This window comes from Capsicum annuum, chromosome 2 (genome assembly GCF_002878395.1).
Source record: "Capsicum annuum cultivar UCD-10X-F1 chromosome 2, UCD10Xv1.1, whole genome shotgun sequence".
NCBI classification, from domain to species: Eukaryota; Viridiplantae; Streptophyta; class Magnoliopsida; order Solanales; family Solanaceae; genus Capsicum; species Capsicum annuum.
This window is the reverse complement of record NC_061112.1, coordinates 148851932-148870922: the sequence shown is the minus strand read 5'-3', so window position 1 is coordinate 148870922 and position 18991 is coordinate 148851932. Positions and strand designations below refer to the sequence as shown.

The window sequence follows — 18991 nt, the reverse complement described above, 5'->3', positions numbered from 1 at the left end:
GTGAAACTAGACACAAATATCTATAATATATCCAAAATTTATAATTTAATACAATTGAGATATTTTCAGGTGTTATCCCAAAATTAACATTGAGTTTTGATGCATCAACAATTTCAGATTTATGCGACATCACCAAAAAACTTATATCTCAATGTGAGAGTATCGAAATTATGATCCGCTTGATCCTATAGATGCCTGAAACATGCACGTATAACATATCTAAAATTTGGATTTTAAATTTTTTTGTATTTTTCTAGATGATTTTTTGAAGTCGATCTTATATGTTGTCCGATAGAGGATTTCAGATTTGCATCACCTCACCAAATAATTTATTTCTTGATGTGAGACCATCACTACCAAAGGGCGTTTTGATTGCCTCAAACTAGATTTTGAGGGCTTTATTCTTATCAAGGCATCTTGTCTCAATCCAAGTTGGTGATATACAATTTTCAAAATCGGAACTGTCTGACAGGTAACATCCTTTCTATTTGTGTTTTTACTTTCTTTCTTGTTTCCTCTTTTTTTTTTCTGTAGGGTTGAAAAAAATATTCAACAATCGGCTTAAGGTGCGAGAGTTTAACTTCGCCTCCGTACACATTAAGACCGACCAATTTGGCTTCAAGATGGTGACTATGCAACAATCGACTTAGGGTGCGAGAGTTTAACTTTGCCTCCGTACACTCTAAGACCGATCAATTTGACTTCAAGATGCTGACTTTACAAGAATTGGATTAGGGTGCGAGATTTTAAATTCACCTCCGTACACTCTAAGACTGATCAATTTGACTTTAAGATGCTGCCTTTGCAACAATCGGCTTAGGGTGCGAGAGTTTAACTTCGCTTCCGTACACTCTAAGACCGACCAATTTGACTTCAAGATGCTGACTTTGCAACAATCGGCTTAGGGTGCGAGAGTTTAACTTCGCCTCCGTACACTCTAAGACCGACCAATTTGACTTCAAGATGTTGACTTTACAACAATCGACTTAGGGTGCGAGAGTTTAACTTCACCTCCGTACACTCTAAGACCGACCAATTTAACTTCAAGACGGTCCTTTTACATAAAAATCCATCAGAATGCCAGCTTAAGGGTGCAAAGGGACAAATAACGTAAGATGCCAGCTTAAGGTGCAAAGGGACAAATTTTTTCCACCTTAAGGCATGAAAATTTTGAGATCCTTTTAAGGATAAACCCACGAGAGGTCAGCTTAAGTTGCAAAGGGACAAATCTTGTCCACCTTAAGGCATGAAAATTTTTATATCCTTTTAAGGATAAAAAAGTAAGAGGCTAGCTTAAGGTGCAAAGGGACATATTTTGTCCACCTTAAGGCATGAAATTTTTTATATCCTTTTAAGGATAAAAACGTAAGAGGCCAGCTTAAGGTGCAAAGGGACATATTTTGTTCACCTTAAGGCATGAAAATTTTGAGATCCTTTTAAGGATAAACCCTCGAGAGGCCAGCTTAAGGTGCAAAGGGACAAATTTTGTCCATCTGAAGGCATGGAACTTTTGAGATCCTTTTTAAGGATAAACCCGCGAGAGGCTAACTTAAGGTGCAAAGGGACAAATCTTGTCCACCTTAAGGCATGAAAATTTTTATTAAAAGGCCAGTTTGTTTGCAACATAATTTAAATTCATGGAAAATAAATTTTAACCACAAACAAAAATATGAAGAAACAAGAATTTTTTATTGATAAACAATTGTGGTTACAAATTTGTTCCTCCCTTGATTCTTCTCTCTTGATTTTCTCCGTAATTCAAGGGCCGTTAGTGGCTTATTATTGAATATTTGGATGATCTTTTTATGAATATTCCATGATTTTTTATGGGATATTGAAGATCCCGATCTTTTTACGAATACCCATCAGCTTATGGGATATTCAAGATGTCTATTTCAGGGAACATGTTACCCTTTAAATAGACGAGATTTAGGGTAAAGTAGCCTTCTAGAACTCTAACAGAATTTGGATTCTTATTGAAGAGTCCACAAATTTTAGGTTTCTACAAATGTCCCCTACTTCAAGGCTTGTCGAAGTGTAGATTTGATGACGAGTCTTGAAGTACCAATAGAGCTTCCATCTTTATGTGGCGGCTACAGATTTGCAGATTTAATTTATGAGAGAAGAGATGAAGGGCAGATTTGGTCCCACTGGGTGTGCCAATTTGTTTCCAACAAATTTTTATAGTGACAGAAATAAATTGCAATCGCAAATAAAAAAATAAAGAAACAAGATTTATTATTGATAAACTATGTGGTTATAAATCTGTTCCTCCCTTGATTCCTCTCTCTTGATTTTCTCCATAATTCGAGGGCTATTAGTAGCGTATTTCTCGAACGTAGGATTTGATATGGTTTTCTCCGTAATTCGAGGGCCGTTAGTGGCATATTTCTCGAACATAGGTTGATCTCTTTATGAATATCCCATGATTTTGTGGGATATTGGAGATCCCAATCTTTTTACGAATACCCATCAGCTTATGGGATATTCAAGATGCCTCTTTCAGGGAATATGTTACCCTTTAAATAGGCGGGATTTAGGGTAAAGTAGCCTCCTAGAACTATAACAAAATTTGGATTCTTCTTGAAGAGTCCCACAAATTTTAGGTCTACACTTTACTTGATTCGAGATTTTATTAGAACCAATCTCTTGCTTTCTTTCTTAAAATAGAGGTAAAATTGTGCACACGCTATCAAGTTTTGTTTATGAGATTTTGTTAAATATGTTGTTAGAAAGATATCTACGACACCTTAAACTGATGATGTGGTCTATGGTTTGTCATGTTGATGGGCTGCTCCTACGTGATGGTCCATACAACTAACGAAATCTTTTGCTATGGGCTAATACATGCCCATTTTGGTGGTCCATTGTGACAAAAATCTAACACCGAAGCATAATAATTGAACTAAAAATTACCTATATACACAAGTTAAAGTTACATAATGACATTAAATCCCAAATTGGTAAAGTATTTATACAAATTCCAAAATAATTACAAAAATTCCTTTATTTGATAATTTCTCTCTCCTTAATATTATACATCCAAAAAAGACCGCCTTTTCCTTCCTCTTTTTCTCTCCCATTACAAATCAGTTTATCCTCCATTATTCAATCCCCTTTTTCACGCCTAAAATCAAGCAATCATACTTAGAGTTTACCATTGTAAGTTTTCAAACATTAATTGAACTTATTGATTTCATTCATTTTTTTTCGAACTTCACCAAATCAGAAAGTCATGGACTTATTTGAGAAAATAAAAGCAAAAAAATAGCGACGAATTATCAAAAGCTTCGAAAAATCTCAATTGGGTCATCATCATCATCAGCAGAGCACAACGGGGTGGAACATGCCATGGAAAATGAATCTTGTGAACAGAGCACAATGACGTTTATTCAAACGATTGAATCAACGAAATCACTTACTCAATCTTCTATAAGAATCTAAATCCTAATTATTTGATTATTTAATGTTTGTTTATATTATTCTATTTCTGAAAAGGAATGATCTTGCTCCGTTTTTTATTTTTGTAATACTCTTTCAAAGATTCTATTTTGTAATATCAAATTCTTCCAATATTCTTGGATCTAACTTTATGTTTCAAAGATTCTATTTTATATGTTTCAGTATTTTGTCTAACTTTATGTTTGTTTTTTGTTGAAACAAGTTAGCTTTGTGGTTGCAAAGATAACTGCAATTTGTACACCGAGGCTACTCAAAAGAATAAGTGATTTGCTACGATGGAAAAAAATTACTTGTCACCGCGTTAAAAAATGTAGATTTTATACATTATACATTACTTTATTTAACACACTTATGTATAATGTATGTTTTTGTATATATAGAAGAGACTGTTTTGTATTTAGTTGAATTATGCAATTATAATATATAAATTTTTTATAAGGTTACATTATACATTTTGACAAGTTTATAGATAAATAACGTATATTGTTAATATTTTATATGTATGGTGTAACATTATACATTCTTGAAGTTTTTATTTGAAAGTATAAGATATAATATATCAGGCATTATACATTAGTTATTTTGGAAGAATAATGTATAATATAAGTCTAATAATATATATTTTCAATATGTTATACATTAGAAGTTTTTATACATTAGTTGTGTTTTATGTTGTATTCTACAGTTAAAAAGTATTTTTTTTTGGTATAATTTTTCATTATACCTTCTGTCAAACTTACAGGTCATACATGTTTAAAGTGAAAAATTTAGATGTGTAATATGACATTATACATTGCTGCAGTTTATTTTTAAAATGTATAAGTTGCCCTCATACTTATTCTAATGTATAATATAAGCCTGAAGATATATATTTTAATATGTTATACATTAAAAGTTGTTATAAGATGCATTTTATGCTTTATGTGGTATTATACTGTTAGAAAGTCTTATTTTTGTATAAATTTTCATTATACCTTCTGTCAAGATATATAAGTCATACATATTTAAGGTGAAAAATTTAGATGTGTAGTATAACTTTATACATTACTGCAGTTTATTTTTAAAATGTATAAGTTGCCCTCATACATGTGAAATTGTTGTGTATTTTACTTCGATTTTTTTACGAACTTCGTCAATAATCAATTCCATTGTGATCGTAGCAATCCATTTCAAAAAGTTAATACTTTCCAAAATAATAATTGCATCACTTTTATAGAATTGATAAATGATTTTCAACTCGCAAATTCCGAAATGACGCAACAATATGGGGATGTTCATATTTTTTTTTCGAGAATTGAAGAAAGACGAAGACGACTTTTTTTTCTTTTCAAAAAACATCATTAAAAATGAGGAAAACTAACAGTGATGTTTAAGAGATTTTTTGAATTTAAATTTTAGTTATTTTATTTAATCATACAAAACATAATTATAGGTAATTAATGACTTTATCTAAGGGAATGAAAGATTTTATCTGATTACTCTTTCCATGAATGTAGGAGATTATGTTTTATCATCTTACCTTAAATATAGGATTAAATGTTTTATCATACATTCGAGCTATGTATGATGGACAGCCAAATGTATGGGTATATTTGCAAAATTCGGGAGAGAAAAAAGTAGAAGGAATTTTATGCAATTAGTTTCAATAGGTAAGAGATTTATGTTGTTTACATATAATTGAAACTAAAAGAGATACTTCCTTAACCAGAGGTCACGAGTTCGAGCCCTGAATATGGAAAAATTCTTGATAGGAAGCGTTACCTTCCAAATGGGGCCCTACCCGATATAAATTTAAATTAGTCGTATTTCAATGTGGATACCGGAATCCAAATGATAAAAAAAAAAATAAAAAAAAAAATAAATAATAATAATAATAATTTCATGTATGAAATCAATCACCCCACTAAGAATAGAAGTAAGAATCAAAGATGTAAAGATATAGACAAAAAACTAGTGGTAAGAATCAGCCCACTAGGAAAGGAGTAGTTTGGGATTTGGTTAGTCAAAGAATAAATTAACACGAACAAAGAACAAGTATTATTACTCCTTTCCTATCTTAAATTATTTTTCATTTTAAAAGTTAGAAAACAATTATTTTTTTCATATTCTAGGTAATAGTAATGGATGAATTTTCAATGAAGAGACATTAATAATCTAAGACCTAAATATGAGTAAAATAGTTCAAAAAATTCCTCACAATTAATATTTTCTTAAGTAGAGCATAAAAAAGTAATACGACAAATCACACTTCAAGGTATGGCATGTGGTGAATGGATAGTTGAAAATCACTGAGAGTTCAAGTTCAAATCACAATTTGAAATAAAAATATACTAGGTAATTTTCTCCCAATTATTATAGTTTAGCTCATAAAATAATTAAGACGTACGTAAATTGATTTGAATACCACAATTGACAAATATACATTTAGTTGATATGTGTGCACAATTATAAATGTAAAAAAAGGGATGAACAAATAATTTGGGACATAAGGAGGATAAAAACCTACCCACAATCGGTATATCAAACTAATGTAATTTACTATGTATTTTTTTTTTCGCTTTTACTTGTCACTTATTTCCTAATTGTACTTCTATTTTTACTTGTCATTCTTAACATATTAAGAAAAAACAACTTCTGTTTTTCTATTTTATCCTTAGTATTAATTATTTTTTCTCCAAATTAATTTTAAGACACAATAGTAGACATTATTTAATAGAGATATTATAATAAAATAATCATGTCAATAATTATTTTTCTTAATAAACATACCAAATTAAAGTATGACAAATAAAAACAAGCGGAGAAAATACGGTTAAAATTATAAAATTAGTTAAAAATACACATTCCAATCTGGTTACATTAAATGAATGTAGGCCAGGGTATTAATTTATGTAACCAAGAATACTCTCTCTTTCTGGTTATCATGGACGTACTTATTCTTGCTTACGGGGGAGGAGGGACTCGATTTGTGTAATTTGCCATATTATACTGCCCATCTTTGTTTTCTCTTAACAAAAATAGCAAATAATTATTCCGTTCTGTTATAAATGTATTTTCTAAATTGTCTGCAAATTAAAACTAAGGGCGTGTTTGGTTATGAAATTTTTCTCATTTTTTTATTTTTTTATTTTTACTTTATGTCAAATTTACCTTCAAGTTGATGTTTGACCATGAGAATTCTAAACACAACTTGGAGTTATATTTGGAAAGTGAAAAACAAAAAAAGAAAAGTTGTTTGGCACTTCTTTTTCATCTTCCTTCTTTCACAAAAATTCAAAATAACTCTAATTATATTCATGAACAAACATAACTCTAACTCCAACTTTAATTATAACTTTAAAAATTTTAATTTTCATGGCGAAACGGGGATTAAATAAGCATGAATTGGGAGAGTGCAATATGTATTTCCCTAAACTAACAAGTATGAATAGAGAGAGTAGAATAGAATGTTTTTCCTTATTTGGAATGTGGACCAACATTAATTTTAGTCCACTAATTCACCTACCACTATGTTCCAAAGGTAGCCTATATCTCAAGCAAACCATATGCATTATATTACCCAATTTAGTTCAGTTTTTTGTGAACGCAAATAAGAAAAGAAAAAGTTTTAAATTTGAACAACTTTGACATCGTTAGAGAAATAGTTCAAATTTACTAAGTAGTCTCTTTCATTTCACTTATAAAATAAAACATTATTTGTCCCTACTAAGTAGTCTCCGCTTCCCAAAATAAAAAATATAAAAAGTTCATAACAACTAATTCAATTTGATGATGGAATTTAAAAACTGAAGCTGGTGGTTGATTACATAAGCAAAATGATTAAAAATAAATAGGGAAAACAACTTAAAACTTTATTTATTTCAAAAATACTAATTCTCCCTTTGTTTCAATTTATTTGTCTTATTTACCTTTTAATTTGTATCATAAAGAAAGTCATTTTCATTTTTTGGTGATTTTTAAATTCCAACCTTTCATATTATATATTTAAGGTCATAACATTTAAAAAAAACAAATAAATATAAAGGATATTTTTATTATATTATCCTATTAATTAAAAGTTATCTAATTATTAGGAATTGAATATATTTACTGGTAAAGGTAAATTTAAAATAAAATAATAAATTATCTCCTAATTTTTAAAATTAGACAAGTAAAGTTGAAAAATTAGTTTTAATATTCACTTTTTTACTTATTCATTATACTAAATAATACCATACTTATTTAGAAAATTAATACATAATTTATTATTTTTTATTTATTATTAAATATTTGGTAAGGAATTAAATTTATTGTATATATTTAATATTTCTTAATGTGTGTGTTAAGTTAATAATAGACAAATATTATGAAACGAATAAAATATATTGAACACGTAAAAGAATGACTTTATTGTAGTGGCTAGTGGGAAACCACGATCTAAGAGGACTTCAATAAAGTCCAGTTTGGTCTGTGAGGCCTCAGAGTTGTAGCAGCTTCTTGTTCCACTTGCCACCTCATTCTCACCCTCTTCACTTGCAATACAGAAATCCCAAAAAAAAATTTAAAAAGCTCAAGAAAATTTACAGTTTCTACAACTCCAAAATGGGCTTGCTCAGAATTTTTTCTTCTACCTTACTTTTACTTTTCTTGCTTTCCTGCTTCACCTTCTACTCAACAGGTTAGTTATCTTGACTGCTTCTTTGGATTTTACTAGTAATATTAGATGTCACTCAACTCTTTTTTTTTTTTTTTTTACTTAACTAAAATAGTAATATTTCCTCTGCTTCATTTTATTTTGTTTTGACAGAAACTGGAAAGATTTTGAGTGTGTTTGGTATGGAGGAAAACTTTTTTTCGGAATTTCTTTTTAATTTTTTCATATTTGGTTGCACAAAATTTTTGAAAAATATTTTCTCAAAGAAAATAAATTTATTAAAATGAGGAAAAATGACTTTTCTTTAAGAAATGGGAAAACAAGTTACTATAATTGACATTCTATATATATTGGACCCTGCCCCTTACCCAAGATAACATTGTTTTTGCAATGAAAAAGGAAAACATTTTTCATGAAAATATTTTCCTTCGTTCCAAGCACATCCTCTGTGGTTTTAAACTAAAATATATAGAATATTAAAATGTAATCGAAATTAAAGAGTTAGTCAAAAATTTAAGGAGAAAGATGAGCTGAAAGACATTAAATAAATATAGGTGACAATTGAGTCCTACTATATTATTAAGTTAAAAAAATGATAAAGTCGCTTAAACGACACGACAGTCGTTGGACAACTGCTTAATTCAAAGTCCCGTTTCGCAAATGAAAAGGAAAACAGGACAATCAAATTGAACCAGAGTAAAAAAAGCATGCCGGGTACTAAAGCTTCCACTATACACGCATTGCATTTTGAGACCGTTTTCAAGTGAGGCCGTTTTCGAGGCTTGAACCCATAACCTCATGGTCACATGGATCAACTTTTACCAAGACTCTCCTTTAAAATTGAAACATAGTGAATAATTAAAAGTCACTTTTCTTTGTTGATCTAATTAGAACTTATGTTAACATGGAGAAATCAACCCATTTCTCTTCATGTGGGGTTGTTTCTTGAAAGCAAAAGATGTTTCTGTTGGCTATTTTCTGAGAGATTGGCATGTTTATCTATGATTTAAGAATCAAAATTTTGATTTTTATGGTAAAGATTATATCTTCTTGCTATAGTTGGACATATATATGAAGTATGATTAAAAGTAAGGGATTCTGTGAACTGAAAATTTCAGTATTCTGCGTCTAGTCAAGCAAAATCTTATTAGACAACAGGACGTTGGGTATTACCTTGGCTTTACCAGAATATTGGAAAAAGTAATAGTCCTTGTTATATATAGCCTCTGTGGTATCGGTGATCATGTTTTATGATTAAAATAACATGATGAAATATAAATCTGGTGCTTCCTTGCAGCTTTGCATTCTCCAAATGATAAGTTTAAAGGAAATCGTTATAGTTGAGTCCCCTGACCGAATGTGAACTTAGAAAATACGTCCAAAATTGATAAGAATTCTGAAACAGTAGTGTTCTTCTCTTTGTAGTTATTCCCATTTTGAGATTGCAGAACTTTAGATACCACATTTATGTAACAATTTGCATTTAAATGAAGGTTAAGATTTCTCCGTTTAAATTGTGCATGTGTATAAGATAGATCACTTGAGTAGGTATGATGAAGTATATCTTCTCTGTAAATATTTCTCCTTGAGAAAATTCATTGTTTGGTCGTCTTGAACTATGGAAACAAATTTCTTCAAGAAAAAATGTTTTTCACTAAAAATGGGAAATCACTTCCCTCACTTATAGGCGGATGTTATTTTCCTTTACAAAATTTTTAAATGAGTATTTGAACATTATTGTGAAGTATGTCAACCCGCAATTCCTGTCAAAACACTATTCTTATACCTTATCCTAACCCTATATTACCAAATTTTATATCCAAACAATGATTTCTCAAAGTAAAACCTGTTTTGTGGAAGATATATTTCACCGAGAACATTTTTCACCATACCAAATGAATATGTTTGTTTAATTTATTTTTAGTACCCATATTAAACATTATATTTGAAACATGTCTTCACTTCCCATTGGCTCTTGCATTGTATAGATATTACTTTGCGTAGGAAGGTGTAGGTGGTTCTTAACTAATACTTCTTGTTTTGTCCTTTCTCCACCAGATGCCTTTGATCCACTTGATCCAAATGGAAACATTACTATAAAATGGGATGTGATCAACTGGACACCTGATGGATATGTGGTAAGTAACACTATCTTGACCATCTATTGATAATTTAGACCTCCCTTAGATGGATCCTTAGATCACCTTCACCCTATAGGGCAGGCTATTCCTAACTATATAGCAAATATTTTTCTGCAACTCCCAAATTGATATGCATATGCTCTTTCAGTTTTCAGTTTTCAATGTTTGTTTGCGTATTAGCTGAATGGATTCAACCCTTCACCCCCTTTTCAGCTTCACTCATTTTTTTCCTGAATTTGGATGCAGCTTCTAAGTAATTTTCTTTTACGGGCTAATACAGAACTTAGTTTCATGTTCTTCAGCAGCTAGATCTTGATTAGAAGTTAGTTCATCTGGATAGCTTTGGCCTACATGACATAGAGTTTTAGTCATTTAAGCCTGACAGTCCCTTTTGATTCCCTTCTCTTTATTTTCTTGTCCTGATAATTAACCGTTTAAAAGTTAACAGGCTGTGGTGACAATGTACAACTTTCAACAATATAGACACATCCAAGTACCAGGCTGGACTTTGGGCTGGACGTGGGCAAAGAAGGAAGTCATATGGTCCATGATGGGAGGTCAGACGACGGAGCAGGGAGATTGTTCAAAGTTTAAAGGAAATATTCCACATTGCTGCAAGAAAAATCCAACAGTCGTTGACATGATGCCTGGAACTCCTTACAACCAACAGATTGCAAATTGCTGCAAGGGAGGAGTGATCAACTCATGGGGACAAGATCCGGCCACTGCTGTTAGCTCATTCCAAGTTAGTGTTGGTGCTGCTGGAACGACCAATAAGACAGTGAGAGTACCTAAGAACTTCACATTAAGGGCCCCAGGGCCCGGTTATACTTGTGGTCCAGCTAAAATCGTAAAACCCACTAAGTTCGTCTCTGCAGATGGGAGAAGAGTTACGCAGGCTATGAGTAAGTATTTCACTCAAGTATATTCATTTTCCATTCCTATGATTGACCCTTATGTGCCTAAAAGCTTTGCACCTCGTTAAATCTTACAAAGTAAATTAAAGATGTGGAAAACCTTCTCTCAGAAGGTTGTTGTTTTCCTTTCAAAGCATAGATGTAACTGCCTGAACATCTTAACCTTGCAAATTTTAGCCAAGTTCATTAAGATACACACAGTTGCAATCTATTGAAGATTGGGTTCTAACCTTTTATATTGTCCTTGACAGTGACTTGGAATGTCACGTGCACTTTTTCCCAGTTCCTAGCTCAGAAAACTCCTACATGTTGTGTATCCCTCTCATCCTTCTACAATGACACGATTGTGCCTTGCCCGACGTGCACTTGTGGTTGTCAAAGTAATGGCACTCAGCGTGGGAGTTGCATAGAGTATGACCGATAAACTATTTTCACCAATTCTTAGCATTGTTATTATTAATTTTTTTTTTATTAATTTACTTATTTCTCATGCTTCACTGCAGTCCAGAAACACCACACTTAGCTTCAGTTGTATCAGACCATGGGAAGACCAACTATGTTCCTTTGGTGCAATGCACAAGTCACATGTGCCCAATTAGAATCCATTGGCATGTAAAACTCAATTACAAGGAATATTGGAGAGTGAAGATCACTATAACAAACTTCAATTACCGGATGAATTACACACAGTGGAACTTAGTTGTCCAACATCCAAACTTTGACAACCTCACTACGTTATTCAGCTTTAATTACAAGTCACTAAATCCTTATGGATCAATCAGTAAGTCCTAATTCTGATTGGAAATGCTTTGCCATTTAGCTTCCTTTGTTTCGTTTGTGAATTAGATGTATTAGCAGCTTTTCTGTCCATCTAATAATATTCTCGCTATAGCTTATTTCACTTATGGTGAGCAAACTTGGAAGTATTAATGTTTTTTCTACTATCTCCTTATGTATGAAAAAGTTTTTCTAAGAGCTGTTCGGAGGCACCTAAAATTGGAAGATAATTTTGGAATGAAAGCATCTAGTTTTAGAATGTGACAATTTGTGGGATATCCTAAAATGGGATCTGCTTCTCCATTTTTTATTTACTCTACAATTGTCATTACTTTTGGTGGTTACTGCACTTAATTTTGGTACCTTGATGTACCTGAGAGATTGAAAATGATACGATTAACCTTACCTTATGGATGTTTACAGATGACACTGCTATGCTATGGGGGGTAAAATTCTACAATGATCTACTCATGCAAGCAGGTCCTTCAGGAAATGTCCAGTCAGAGTTACTATTCCGGAAGGATGCATCAACTTTCACTTTTGAGAAGGGCTGGGCTTTTCCTCACAGAATTTATTTCAATGGCGATAACTGTGTGATGCCTCCTCCTGATGCATATCCATACTTGCCAAATGCTGGTCCACAATGGGAGGTCTCTCTGATTAAATTAGTGGTGACACTGATGTCTTCGATGGCTGTTGTCCTTGTATACATTTAAAAACCTATCATTCTTGTATAGTTTACAGTATATATGTTTCAGTTGGTAATCTTTGGGACACTCGTGTTATTGCCAAGATTGGCGTGTGAGTTGGAGTGGCTGAGCAATGCTGACGCATTCTGATTGATCTGCATATATTAAGTTGGAGTGGCTGAGCAATGCTGATGCATTCTGATTGGTCTGCATATGTTAACTTCATCCTAAAAGGACTGCTACCATAGTTTCCTTTTGCCGTTGTGTCTTATGGTTTTTGTATTTTGTAGGTTTGTCAAGTCCATACTGTTTCTACATTGTATAAAAGATACTTTGCAGCAGGACTTGCATTTTGTTCAATCAACTCTTTGCTTTCGATCTGTGGTGGTGTGATTTTGCTTATATCTCAGCTGAGGTACATTTGCTTTTACAGTATTCAATTAAACATTATTGTGTGGATGCTATATTCTGTAAAATTTGTCTTCCTCAAGCAATGTACATTCATCTGTGAGCATTTAATGATTTGAATGAAGATTTTGTATCTCAATGCCTATAATGATCCTGTGGAATTCCATGTTTGATATTTATATGTACATACACATACGCAGTCATGTCTCAGTTTGTCCTTTTAAAGAATTTAATATATATGCGATCCCAGTATACTAGGGAGCTTGTGGTTGCTTCTCTTCAAAATTTTCAGTGACCAACAAAACTACAGAAAAGATCAAATGAGTACAATAAAAAGGAAAAGCAGGGAAAATAACAATGTTGTGAAGGCAACAGGGCTGTGATGGGCAAAGTTGGGCAAGTATGGATAAGCATCCGGTGGTGGCAGCATGCACTCCTCCCCATTGAAGTAGACTTTCCGGGGAAATGCCCATCCTTGCTTGAAGGAGAAAGTCTCCTTGTCCTTCTGGAGAAGTACTTCTGATTGAACAGTCCCAGCTGGCCCTGCTTCCATCAGTAGGTCATTGTAGAACTTCATGCCGTAGAACATTCCCGTGTCATCTGCATATGAATTTTAGGTTGGAAAATGATCAACATGTTTGTCCATATTATGATCTTGTTTCGGATTTAAACTGTTGGATGAGTTAACATGTTTAAATATGGACGAGTTGGGCAGGTTACTAAAAACTACTAGGCTACTACTTTTGCTGCATCTTATCTTATTGCATCTGCGAGAGTACTTAATAGAGATTAGGGACTTACTGACGGATTCATAGGGAACAAGAGGCTTGTAATCAAAGCTAAAAACTTGTGTTACATTGTTCAGATTTGGATGCTGAACAACAAGAGTCCATTGTGTGTAATTGATCCTGTAATTGAAGTTGGTTACAGTAAGCTTGACTCGCCAGTAGTCCTTGTAGTTGAGCTTCACATGCCAATGCACTCGAATTGGGCACATATGGTGCGTACACTGTATTAACGGTGCGTTGTCTTTTCTTGGGGTGTTTACCCCAACCACACTCAGTAGTTTCGAGTCGCTCCTATATATTTGACATAAGAAGTTAAAGTACTATGAAATAAAAAAAAATTCTCTGCAAATTCATGTGTGTAAGTAGAGGCTTACTTGATGCATTTGTTTCTGTTCTCACAGCCACAAGCACAGGAAGGACAAGCAGTGATGGTTTCATTGTAGAAACTTGACATGGAGACACAACAACTAGGGTGTTTTCGTGCTAGAAATTGGGAGTACGTGCATGTTACATTCCATGTCACTGCGAGAGGATAAGTAGTTAGTTGACAAAGTTCAATGACTATACTTGAAATTAACTTGATGAACATGACTTACTTAAGGCCTGAGTTTTGCGTCGAAGATCAGGTGTGAAAAATTTGGTAGGTGGAACAATCTTTGCTGGGCCACAAGTGTATCCAGGTCCAGGACCAAGCAAAGTGAAGTTTTTGGGAAGTTTAACGGTCTTGTTCGAGGTACCGGCCTGGCCCACGCTAACTTGAAAGGCGGAGACAGAAGATTGAGGATCTTGGCCCCATGAAGCCAAGACTCCACCTTTACAGCAATTGGTGAATTGCTGGTTATAGGGGACTCCAGGCATCATATCTACCACTGTAGGATTCTTCTTGCAACAATGTGGGACGTTGCCTTTGAATTTAGAGCAGTCACCTTGTTCAGTAGTCTGTGCACCCACCATAGACCAGATCACTTCTTTCTTAGCCCATGTCCATCCTAGGGTCCAACCGGGGGTCATGATATGCCGGTACATTTGGAAATTGTTCATCGTTACAGTAGCCTACAAGGATCCCATGCACATACATCATAATGTGTAGAAATGGTCATCTATACATATCTAGGAGAAAACAAAGAATTTTATTACTTAAAGCTACACCATTGTTGGTGTATTTTAACATGTTAATAGAGGGCTCAGCTTTAGAATAATTTGTAATGTCTCATAATATTAGGAATATTAGAATTCCGAAAAATAACCATATAACACATAAACCTACAGAGTTTTAAAATAAACTAATATTACATGTTCAATATTAAATTAAAAAACCAAACTTACAACATAGCCATCTGGTGTCCAAGACATAACATCCCATTTGATGGTGATATTCCCATTGGGATCCAACGGATCAAATGCAACTGCATCAACGCAACAAATGTTTGTTTGTTAAAAAAGGAAAACAGGAGGAGGAAAATGACTGGAATTAAATAGAGAATGTAGGCTGAAACAACCTGCATGAGAAATGAGGGCAATTAAGAAGAAGCCAGCTACTCCAATCAAACCTCTCATTCTTCTTTTTGTCAAGCAAAAAACTAAAGACCTATATGATGATCTTCACAACCGAATCTATAAAATGGTTAGAATTAATAATAAGTGGTGACTATTGGAATTTATATATTATAGTTGACGTACATATATGTTTTTCTTATGTACCAACTGGTTGTTGGTAGCAAGAAGAGGGAGAAGATGTTATTTGTTGTCAGTCGATTGGGTTGTTCCATTTTTCTTTGTTGATTTAGCTCAACTATTTATATATATTGCTGCTGGAGTACTTTCTGAATCTTGAAGCAAGGATTTTATTTGTTCAGTGTTATGTCATATGTACGTACATAGCAAGCTCATTGTTTTGCTATTTTTATTTTTTCAATGAGCTATTTTCCTCGATACGTGATAATAACATTCCAACGGTGATTTAATTTCTTGTTTAAGAAACATGACACGTTTGAACTCCTTTTTGAATTTATATAAATAACCCATTTTCTCCTATCTTTTTATTCATTAATCAGTATCAATGTACAAAAGATTTATATGTACAATTTATATTATTTGAACGATAATTAGATAGTATTTATTTTAAGCATTGATTTTTCAATAAATAGTAGTAATAAATATTGGCATGTTATTAGACGATGATGATCAGAGACGATTCTATCCCTGTCAACTAGCTACCCCAGAACTGATATTTGAGTACTTTGAATAAATATATTGACCACATGGTGAGTCAGAGTTAGGAAGTGAAAAACACTTTACACCTTGCAAGAGTTAACCTCAAGGAAAGGAAAAGAAAGAACTAGTAAGTATTGGTAGCTAGGATCATGGTACAACAAACAAGTAGAATGACCCTTTCTTCCCAATTTCCATATATACAAGACAAATACAAACTATGTTCCTAATTAAAGTCTCTTTAGTTTCCAGTGATTCATCAACTACCCCCCTCTAAACACACACACACACAAGACACACCATAGAGCAACAAAGATTAATGATGCTTATTGTAGTTTTCTAAAGTGAGTAGTAAACAAAAAGGAAAAGAAATTAACGAGATATCGACCAATTTAAAAGGAAATAATACATATGAGTTTGCATGTGGTTTGGCGTGTGAACAGTGAAGTGCAAGGGGCTATCAATATCAATGTAAAGCTTCTATAATACTCAAACTCAACAAACCATCATTGTCTCTTCCATTTCAAATTCCTCTTTCTCTCTTTAAAAAAAAAAAAAAAAAGGAACTCTCTTTCACCATAATTTGAAGTAATGATGTAAAGTTCTGTAATTATGACGTCAAAGTCATATTCTTTCTTGTTTGACTCCATTTTACACATTGATTTACTAAATACATTTATCATTATTTTCAAAATGGCTTATATAAATTGACACAGTTTGCAACAAATCTATAAGTGCTGGAAATAAACTACATCACAAATAAAGATTTTAATAATGGTGAATATTTATGAGTACGTATACAACTATGTTCCTCCCTTAATTCCTGTAAGATGATTTGGACCTCCTTGCAATGTATTTGATTACTAGGAACGTGACGACTTTGATAAAGACCCTACTTGATGCATTGATCTCAAGAGTGTATGCGTGAGATACGGGGATAACTTGAATATATATGTTACCCTTTGTATATTCATGAATGAGCTATGTAAAGGTCGATATACTCCCATAAAATTCTGATGTCTACAAATAGAAGGTGAAAAGGAAACTACCAAACTGCTCAGTTTGTTTCTTCTTTTTTTAATTGTTTCAGCAACGTGCAAAGAAATTAAAGAATATATTGCTGGGCCATAATTCGGTTTGCTAACATACAAGGTATTGCTTTCGGCCCAAAGAGATTTGATTTGGATCAATACTACTTACTAATCCTTGTTGGGTTTGGAGTCCTAAACATTGAAGACAATTCTAATGGGCCTAGTATCTAAATGACGTACGTACTGTTTAGTAGAAAATCAGTCATATTTTTGCTTCCTAGCTAGCTACAAGTTACAACAAAACTAGCTGGAGATTTTAAAAAAAAATCAGAACATTTGCTATACACAAAAATTGTCGCAGATGAGTTCGAATTTGTTTATAGTATGCATTGTGATACTTTCTAAAAAAGAAAAAGACAATCAGATGCAGGACTTGAAGATAGGGGATGAACCATTATCTTTTAACTTCTGATTTGTATTGTTGTTTGCCGGAATGAAATCGTGTTTTCGTTGGCACTTCGCCGCTGCTGATGATGGTTGCGTGAGTACTTTCAAGTTGTGAAATTTTTCCTTGGCTTGGAGCTTGGAGTGAATTTTGAGGAAAATAATTTAGTTTTTAGGGATTTGAAAATTGGGGGAGAAAAATACGTGTGGACAGTGGGATTGAGAATTGGGATTTGGGAATAGAATATTTCATGTTGGGATTTGGGAATAGAATATTTCATGGTTATTAATTTAATTATTTATTAAAATAATAGTGTGGTGGGTCGGATCTAATATTCTATTGATATGAAATAATTAAATATAAAAGAAAATATTGCATTTGTAAAGGTCAAAAGCAACAAAGTGGGGTCAGATGAGGTGGCAAATAAAGGAAGGAATTTGTAGTAAAAAATAATATCCCATCTAGGATCGAACTCGCAACGTCAAGGCATGAATGACGCGCACAGTTGAGCATAGAATCAGTGCACCAAAACACAATTTGATTAAGGATGCACAATCTATTATATTAACTTTATTCGAATATCTAAATATATATATAAAATTTTTTTTAAAAGTTATCGAGTGCACGTGCACCCTTACGGTGACACGTGACTAAAACTTCGACTATTGTGATACGGTCTAATGTGCCGATTTGTACAACTCAAACGAAGATTCAATTTAATATTGGTTTTTAATGTAATTTTTACTTTCATAGTCTAATATAATTAAACAGAAGTAGCACATAAAATTCTCACAATAGATTGTCTTATTCCACCTGCTTCTTTATTTAAATAGGATCAGGTGAAGGATATTTAGGAATGGTTCATACTCATCTAATAAACTAATAAAGTACTCAAGAAAAGAACAACCCTAAATTCAACAAAGGAAGTAGGAATTGAGTAGACAAATTCGTAATTATTAATTTCATCCCAGTTTGCATATTCACATATTACCCATCACGGTCAATTTGACGCACTTTAATAGTGATCGATATATCTCATATAAATTCTATATAATTTAGGAAGAAAATATTAGAAAAAATACCCCAACAATAATTAGTACAGAAAAGAGAGTTGTTAATATATAATACTAGTATGCCCGTGTCCGTGCTATAAGAGTATTTGTTATTATAAAAAGTGTTGTTGGTTGACTGTAGAACTGTAAACTTCTTCTCACCAATGTTATTGTTTTATTTTTATCTTTTTAATAAAATCTTAGTGTCAGGATCAGCATTTATTATCTACTAATAAGTGTCATAGTCTTTTATACAACAGACACAATGATGCTAAATTTTTCCAGATGTAGCAGATTTTATGAAAGAATTGGTTCCCAAGAAAATTAGTCGTTACATTGCTACAATAGATATCTTAGTCGCTGCACTGCTACATGAAAATTAATCGCTACATTGGTAAAAATATAATAACTATTGGCAAACTATAATAATCTAGATT

General features: G+C 32.7%; 2 protein-coding genes across 4 annotated transcripts; one reads left to right on the top strand and one right to left on the bottom strand.

The window, feature by feature from the left end:
- The first annotated feature begins 7796 nt into the window (after positions 1 to 7796).
- On the top strand, positions 7797 to 12999 carry LOC107860428 (protein COBRA). 3 transcript variants are annotated; one of them, XR_001671542.2, is made up of 7 exons: positions 7850 to 8119; positions 10154 to 10233; positions 10685 to 11141; positions 11405 to 11564; positions 11657 to 11934; positions 12354 to 12824; positions 12910 to 12999. XR_001671542.2 is itself a non-coding variant. In XM_016705793.2 (6 exons), exons 1-6 carry the CDS (start codon positions 8044 to 8046, stop codon positions 12644 to 12646), a joined length of 1344 nt encoding a protein of 447 aa, XP_016561279.1. In that variant the 5' UTR covers positions 7797 to 8043; the 3' UTR covers positions 12647 to 12999. The 3 variants fall into 3 exon arrangements, 2 of the variants coding, with proteins under 2 accessions (XP_016561279.1, XP_047263458.1); XM_016705793.2 differs by having other exon boundaries at positions 7797 to 8119; positions 12354 to 12999; XM_047407502.1 differs by having other exon boundaries at positions 8098 to 8119; positions 10678 to 11141; positions 12354 to 12999.
- A 243-nt stretch (positions 13000 to 13242) lies between these two features.
- LOC107860429 (COBRA-like protein 4) lies at positions 13243 to 15598 on the bottom strand. Its single transcript, XM_016705794.2, has 6 exons — positions 15315 to 15598; positions 15142 to 15221; positions 14412 to 14868; positions 14190 to 14337; positions 13829 to 14106; positions 13243 to 13627 (listed from the first exon to the last, which is right to left on the bottom strand). Exons 1-6 carry the CDS (start codon positions 15370 to 15372, stop codon positions 13344 to 13346), a joined length of 1305 nt encoding a protein of 434 aa, XP_016561280.1. The 5' UTR covers positions 15373 to 15598; the 3' UTR covers positions 13243 to 13343.
- Positions 15599 to 18991: the final 3393 nt, after the last annotated feature.

Excerpts from the sequence above, each read along its gene's own strand:
- LOC107860429 (XM_016705794.2), bottom strand. The coding sequence starts at position 15,372 with ATGAGAGGTTTGATTGGAGTAGCTGGCTTCTTCTTAATTGCCCTCATT. Across the intron at positions 15,222-15,314 it reads TGCCCTCATTTCTCATGCAG|TTGCATTTGATCCGTTGGAT; the intron begins GTTGTTTCAGCC and ends GCGTTGATGCAG. Across the intron at positions 13,628-13,828 it reads TGTTCCCTATGAATCCGTCA|ATGACACGGGAATGTTCTAC; the intron begins GTAAGTCCCTAA and ends ATTCATATGCAG.
- LOC107860428 (XM_016705793.2), top strand. The coding sequence starts at position 8,044 with ATGGGCTTGCTCAGAATTTTTTCTTCTACCTTACTTTTACTTTTCTTG. Across the intron at positions 10,234-10,684 it reads GGACACCTGATGGATATGTG|GCTGTGGTGACAATGTACAA; the intron begins GTAAGTAACACT and ends AAAAGTTAACAG. Across the intron at positions 11,935-12,353 it reads AAATCCTTATGGATCAATCA|ATGACACTGCTATGCTATGG; the intron begins GTAAGTCCTAAT and ends GGATGTTTACAG.